The sequence below is a fragment of the Juglans regia genome, chromosome 1 (genome assembly GCF_001411555.2).
Source record: "Juglans regia cultivar Chandler chromosome 1, Walnut 2.0, whole genome shotgun sequence".
NCBI classification, from domain to species: domain Eukaryota; kingdom Viridiplantae; phylum Streptophyta; class Magnoliopsida; order Fagales; family Juglandaceae; genus Juglans; species Juglans regia.
The window spans coordinates 22,707,680-22,714,669 of NC_049901.1; the positions used below are offsets into that span (position 1 = coordinate 22,707,680).

The 6,990-nt window shown below is 34.5% G+C and overlaps 1 protein-coding gene across 2 annotated transcripts; it reads left to right on the forward strand.

The window, feature by feature from the left end:
* The first annotated feature begins 424 nt into the window (after window positions 1–424).
* On the forward strand, window positions 425–5,232 carry LOC108986641 (probable protein phosphatase 2C 58). Of its 2 annotated transcripts, XM_018959324.2 has the most exons (6): window positions 447–567; window positions 1,286–1,404; window positions 2,587–2,829; window positions 2,979–3,255; window positions 3,842–3,996; window positions 4,606–5,232. In XM_018959324.2, exons 2-6 carry the CDS (start codon window positions 1,330–1,332, stop codon window positions 4,756–4,758), a joined length of 903 nt encoding a protein of 300 aa, XP_018814869.1. In that variant the 5' UTR covers window positions 447–567; window positions 1,286–1,329; the 3' UTR covers window positions 4,759–5,232. The 2 variants fall into 2 exon arrangements, with proteins under 2 accessions (XP_018814870.1, XP_018814869.1); XM_018959325.2 differs by lacking the exon at window positions 1,286–1,404 and having other exon boundaries at window positions 425–567.
* The last annotated feature ends 1,758 nt before the right edge of the window (window positions 5,233–6,990 follow it).

The window sequence follows — 6,990 nt, forward strand, 5'->3', positions numbered from 1 at the left end:
TTTTTAAATTCTCATACAAAATGTAATAAATAATTCAATTTTTTTAAATCTTAAAATAATAATAATATTAAAAAATAATATTATAATAATATTTTATTCAACTCATCTCATCTTACTATTTAAACCACAGCTAAATGTTCAATTATTTTCACGTGAAACAAACAAAGCCTTTTTTTTTATGAATTTTCTTCCTATACCACTATTCATTATCGTAAAATTACCCATTCGTTATAAAAAATAACAATAAAAAGAAATTGTAGTAGTTGTATAGACAGTTAGAAGAAAAAAATATCAAAGAATTAGAAATAACAATTGTTTTATTTTTCAAAAATGAACAAAGAAAAGTCGTCGATAAATGCGCGTTTGTTAATCAAAAAACGCGGCCTGACCGACCGGTTCTTAAAGACACCCAGACTTCATTCATTCCAAAGTCAAAACCTGTTGTGCTTAAGATACACTGGTCTTCTTCTATCTTCTTCCAATCTTCTAGCTTCTAAACTTCTACAAACACAGCAGACGAAAAAAGGCATTACCATGAATGGTCGAGAAATCCTCCACAAGATTATAGTCAGTGAACTTCCTTTTCTCTTTTACTGCTTTTTTTTATTTTTTGCGGAGTTGGTTTTATGCAGATAATGCATGGTACTTTTTAGTTAATGGGAATCTGAATGTCTTCAAGTTCTTGTTGTAGTTCTTAAATCTTTTTAGCTTTTAGTTTGAAGTTTCTGTCTTTCTCTCAATTAACCTTTTTTTTACGTATTGTGACTTCTAATTAGTGATTGTCGTGACGGTGAAGCTTTTTAAGTTTTTGTGGCAGTGTCTGAATGATGTTTTGATTTGCATTAATGGCGAAATAAGGCATGGATTTTTGGTTCTGTTGTCTTTTATCATTGTCGGATAATTTCTGAGCAGTTTCTGAATTGGGTCCTTGGTATTTGGTGTTTCATTTTAAAGGAGGACTGACAAACTTTAGAAATCATGGAACCAACAATATCATAATATCATTCACGATTCTTTCACCTTTTTCTCAATTAAAGAAAAACTACTATAAAAACATAAAAAAGTTATAGGAAAGTTCAAACATAATCTAGAATGTTTATTTTTTTTCCTTTCAACTTTTTACTTCGGTTTTCTGCCTGTGACATGGATCAGAAAAACTGGGTTTTTTATGGTTATCCAAACGCACATGGACCTGATAACAAGGTTCTTTCAGATGAGATGTTGTCTTTGGTCTGTACTAGCTAGATAGGTACTCAAAAGCTTCTCCGGCTACATATATTTTCAGAGGATTTGCTGAAAGTGCTCAGATCCTGCTACTTCGTGTACATTATGTACAAACATGATGGATCTTCATTATGCTGGCAAAAATGTGTGCTGATGACTTGCTCAATGCCTACCTATAATGTTGGTCATTTTTCATTTTTGATATAATTTATATTCTCTCCCCCTTATCAATGATAAATACATATGTGTAAGGGAAAATAGTTAACTGCAATTAAGGATTTCATTGTGTTATACGAGTGAATCAGTGCTCTATATTTATTTACAGAAAAGTTCAAGAGGTTTTCATGCATATGGAGACTGAAATTCTAATGTTCTAGAATTCTTTAGTTACTCAGGTTTAGCACTCTGTACATTTTTTTTTTTTATAACATAGCCACTTATGGTAAGGGTTATTTAGAAATACGACTCATCAATTTTGTGTCCATTAATATTAACCAACATCATGGGGCTGAATCATAGGCTGTCATGGACTCATGTGTCAACTTTAAATTTTCCTAAAATTTAAATAAGAAATTCCTTGAAAAAATTACAAGAAAAAAGACTTGGTTTTTATTTAAATTTGAAAAAGAAAAATGGAAGGGCCATCCTTGGTAGTTGCCACCCCATCTAGCACCAGGTGGCCATGTTTGGGCCACTACTGGGGTGGCCAGAACTAGGTTATCCATGTGGTGGCTGGGTTCTGGCCATCCATGGTGGCTAGAATATGGCCACCTGATAGCCTCTAGGGTGGCAACAACCATTGGTGGCCTTTCAAGTTTTTTGTTTTCAATTATTTAAATAATAATCGCTTATTTTGTTATAAAAATTTTATTTTATTTTTAATTAATTTAATTTTTAAGAAAAAATAAAGTTGATGTGTGGCAACCTGTGATTCAACTACGTGTTTTCGGTTAACACTAATGGGTGAATATGATAAAGGGTCCTATTTCTAAATAAAAAAAGGTGTACAAGGTGTTAAACCTAAAAACCTTTCGCTTAGGGGTTGTTTGACCAAAATTTCCAAAACATAAAGAAGAAACTAAAACAAAATGGCAGGCACTGTACTATGTGAGGTGCTAAGATATGTATTTGTGATCCATTATGAAACCTTGTTTAGACTCATGACTTACTAATGGTTTCTTGTATTATGATATTAAGCAGAAGTGTCACAGTTTGATTTTAGTTTTTCCCTTCAACACTAAAAGGAGAGATGAAAACATAGTTGTTCAATATTGCTTACTTTCTGAAAATCATGTTTAGAGTAATTAGTAACTCTTTGCCTTTTTCCCCCCTTTTATGGATTCATTGGTTACTTCTTTCTAGGTAAAGGCAGGGTTTGGCTCGTCTGACACTGGAAAAGGCAAAAGCAAAACATCAAAGCACATCACACATGGCTTTCACATGGTAAAGGGAAAATCAAGTCATCCCATGGAAGATTATGTAGTATCTGAATTCAAGCAAGTTAAGGACAAGGAGTTGGGCTTGTTTGCAATATTTGATGGCCATTCAGGTCATGATGTTCCAAGCTACTTGCAAAGTCATCTCTTTGATAATATTTTAAAACAGGTAATAAATATCATCTCCAAAAGATTTAAGCTTTATTTTCTTACAGTTTGAGTTTGTTCTTGTGTCTAGTTCTGATTTTCTCTAGTTTCAATGGCCATTATCTCTATCTAATTTTTTGAAATATACTTATTTTGCTTTCGTGCAAGCAGAATGACTTTTGGACTGAAACAGAGAGTGCTATAAGGAGAGCTTATCATGAAACAGATGATGATATATTGAAGAAAACTTCAGTTTTGGGAAGAGGAGGGTCCACAGCTGTAACTGCAATACTGATCGGTGGTGAAAAGCTTGTAGTAGCAAATGTTGGAGATTCTAGGGCTGTTATATGTAAGAATGGTGTAGCCAAACAACTCTCAGTTGATCATGAGCCAAGCAAGGAGAAAAGGTTGATTGAGAGTCGTGGTGGTTTCGTATCAAACCTTCCAGGTAGTCAGCTTTCCAAAGTAATAACCACATAGGAGCTTGTGCTTTTGTACAGACAAAATTAAAATCATCGATTGAAAAGTTCCAAACCTTTTTGTTACACATATCCATTACAACCAGCGCTTAGGTGTTTCTGTATGAGTTACAGCTGCCAATTATTTGACATTTTTCAATAGTTTTGAGTTTCCTAAACACTGATGTTATTTTCAACGTAGTTACTTACAATTTTTTATTTTTATTTTCTATAGGCTTCAGCAATTGTCATGTGAAATGCACATTATTTTTCATGGATTTGGCTGTTTGAACTTTTGCTGAAATTTTCATTTTCAAGGGCAAACCATAAAGTTTGGCTAACAAATTAAAACATCGACATTTGAATGATTGTCCAGATGGAGAATTTTGTATATTTTCCTACAAGTGACACTTTTTATGCTAAGAAAATTTTAAAATTCTTTTATTCCATGTTTAGGATAGGTGGTATATACGATATATAGTTTATTTGGCTGACAATAGAGATGGGATTCTTAAATAGCCCTTTTTCTACAGGATCTGGTTTTTTAATTGAGTGCTATGTTTTATATTTTTGCAGGGGATGTCCCGCGTGTTGATGGACAGCTTGCTGTAGCAAGGGCATTTGGTGATAAGAGCTTAAAGTTACACCTTAGTTCAGAACCTAATGTGGCAGTTGAGATGATAGATGATGATACAGAATCCATTATTTTAGCAAGTGATGGGATATGGAAGGTCAGTTACTCTTAATGCCAGTAATCATCTTCATTGTGTTTCTATTTAGCTTAGGTTATATTACAGTTCCCATCCCATCCTAGACTACAGTTTCATTTGCAATGCCTTTCATAGACTTGAGAATTCGAGCACCATATCCCCTGAATCATGCTAGTAATTTCAATGTCCGCCTAAGAGTAAATTTTCTCTATTTTCATCACAATAAACCTTAACTTTCCCAGCTTATTAAGTGATCACGGAATAATAGAAGCAAACTAAGTGCGCAATTGTGAGATAATTTGATAAGCACATGATTTAAGGTTGAGTGTATTAGATATAATTTGAGAAAATCTCAAATGCAGAGGAACATTGCCGTTGACACCACCTTTAAGGAGATTGACTGCTCAAAATTAAAATCTAGGAGTGGTATTGCAACTGTGGTCACAGTTTAGGAGCTGAAAATGAAACTTTTTGTTTGTTTTGCAATAAAAATAAGTCTATGGCCTCATTCAGGAGTAATATGATATGTTTGGGGCATTTTGCTTGGATTATGTTTTCTTCTTTTTCTGGTACATGTTTGAATGCGCTTAAAATTTTCCATTTCTAACCTTTTCTCTATATTTTGGTCAGGTGATGACAAACGAAGATGCAGTAAATTGTATTAAACACATTAAGGATGCTCGGTCAGCGGCAAAGCATTTAATAGAGGAGGCTGTTTCTAGGAAAAGTAAGGATGACATATCCTGCATAGTAGTGAAGTTCCAAGGAGAGGTTCTCTGCTAGGCTGACTCATGGTTTTCTCCAAATGAGGTCAAAAACTGGATCGCTCGTGTATATGAGACATAAGTCTGTTTCTCTTGCTACCTGCTGAGATTGCTTCTATGGCACTATTGTATGTACAAGTGATCATGAACCCCTCCTTTGTGTTTCTTTTTCTTTTTGGAACCACCCTTTGCTCAAAACTCTTACAGTGCCTTCTTATTGGATGCTGTGCAATTTAAGCGTCGTTTTATTAAAAACGGTAGTGTTACATGTATATTTTGTGGATACTTTTTCCTTATATTTGGGGGTGGGATGATTTGGAGTCTGTAGTTTACAATTTCAGCTCTGCCTAAATTTGTGATGGTGGTGTGTATTGGAGTTTCTGTAGTTATTGTTGCAGAATTCAGCTGATGTGTTTTGAGGGAGGCTGGGGGGACTCTCCCTTGCCAAATGGTTTCGCTTGAGATGTATGTTAAGGAAGATTAATTTCAGGCATTTATATTCTTCCTCTCTGTTTATGCTTATATTGTGAAAGATGTTGGGTTATATGAAAACCTAGCTAAACGACGTCGTTTGTTTTCACAAAACTTCTCAATTCATCTCATCTAATTATTACAACTTTCCTAAATTTTCATATAAAATAAAATAAATAATTCAACTTTTTCAAATTCTAAAACAAAAATTATATTAAAAATATATATTTTAATAATATTTTATTCAATTTTCAATTTTCATCTCATCTCATTTGCGAAACAAATGACCAGTTCAGCTTCTGTACCATTCATTACAATGGTTAATTTTTCGAGCTGCTTCTAAACTTTATTGCTATGTTTCATATTTCTGATCTTCCAGCGCCCATAAGTTATTTGATGCTCAATAGTTTTCATGCATCCTTCCTGTTCTATGCATCACTGAAAGTTGCTAGGGTTTCCTAGAAACCGGTCATTGTTCATTATTATTATTTTTTGCTTTTTTTAATCAATTTGCAATAGTCGGCTGTGAAAGAGAATAAGGAAATAATTTATTTTTTCACACAATAATCTACACGTACACATTTTGGTATGATATATACAGGGCTAGCTGTAAGCTATACAAGGAAAGATAGAGACCAGAGTTGGTCGTAAGCTGTACAAGGAAAGAAAGGGGCGTTTCATGAAGTTTTGATTTTCTGTGTGATATACGGTTGTCATGATTCTATGATATATTGTCATAAAATGTGGAGTCTTTCTTGGCTGTTGACTTGCCATGTTCTTTGTAGAAATTGGATTAAGCACTGATAAGCCCCCTCAAGCTCAATGAGGGTTCAGAAACAGTGAGCTTATCCCGTATAGTAGCAAATTTAGTTGCAACGAGGGGCTTGGTGAGAATATAGGCATGTTGATCTTTTTCGGATATAAATTTAACACCAAGATGACCATAGGCAACATGTTCTTGAACAAAATGAAAATCAATAATCATGTACATAGTACGAGCATGAAAAACTGGATTGAGAGTGAGATAAGTGACTCCAAAATTATTGAACTACAGGTGGGCGAGTGAGGTGGGAAAATGCCCATGTTCATTGAGAAGTTCTTGGAGCCAAATGAGTTCAGTTATGAAATTGGCAAGGTCATATTGTTGGGCTTCAGTATTGGATTGGGCAACAATGTGCTATTTTCGAGAGCTCCATGAAATGAGATTAGGCCCATAAAAAATAAGATAACGACTACGACGATCATCTGAAGCCAACCCAATCGGCATTCATGTGTGCTTTTAAAATAGGAGAAGAATTGGGGGTAAGTAGGAGACCATGATGGGCAATAGCTTTGAGGTAGCGAATAATTCGCTTAACTGTAGACCAATGGTTGACAGTCGAACGATGCATATATTGGCAAAATTTATTGACAGTAAATGAAAGATCTGGTCTAATGAGGAGAACATACTAGATAGCCCCAACAATGCTGCAATAGAGAGTGAGAGATCATGGAAATGGTCACTGTCAAAGAGTTTGAGAGAATTAGCCAAAGGCATAGGAGTTGACACAGTCTTAGCTTGTCAGGTCTTTAATGTATTTGCGTTGAGTGAGAAGAAGGCCAGTGGCTTGAAAATGTGCCTAAACACCTAGAAAGAAATGCAGCAGCCCCAAGTCTTTGATAGAAAGATCAATACACAATTGATGAAGTAAAGCATCAATGGTAACCGAGGGAGAACCGGTAACAAATATATCGTCAACATATATTAAGATATAGAGTTTGAGAGTAGCTTGACAAAAGA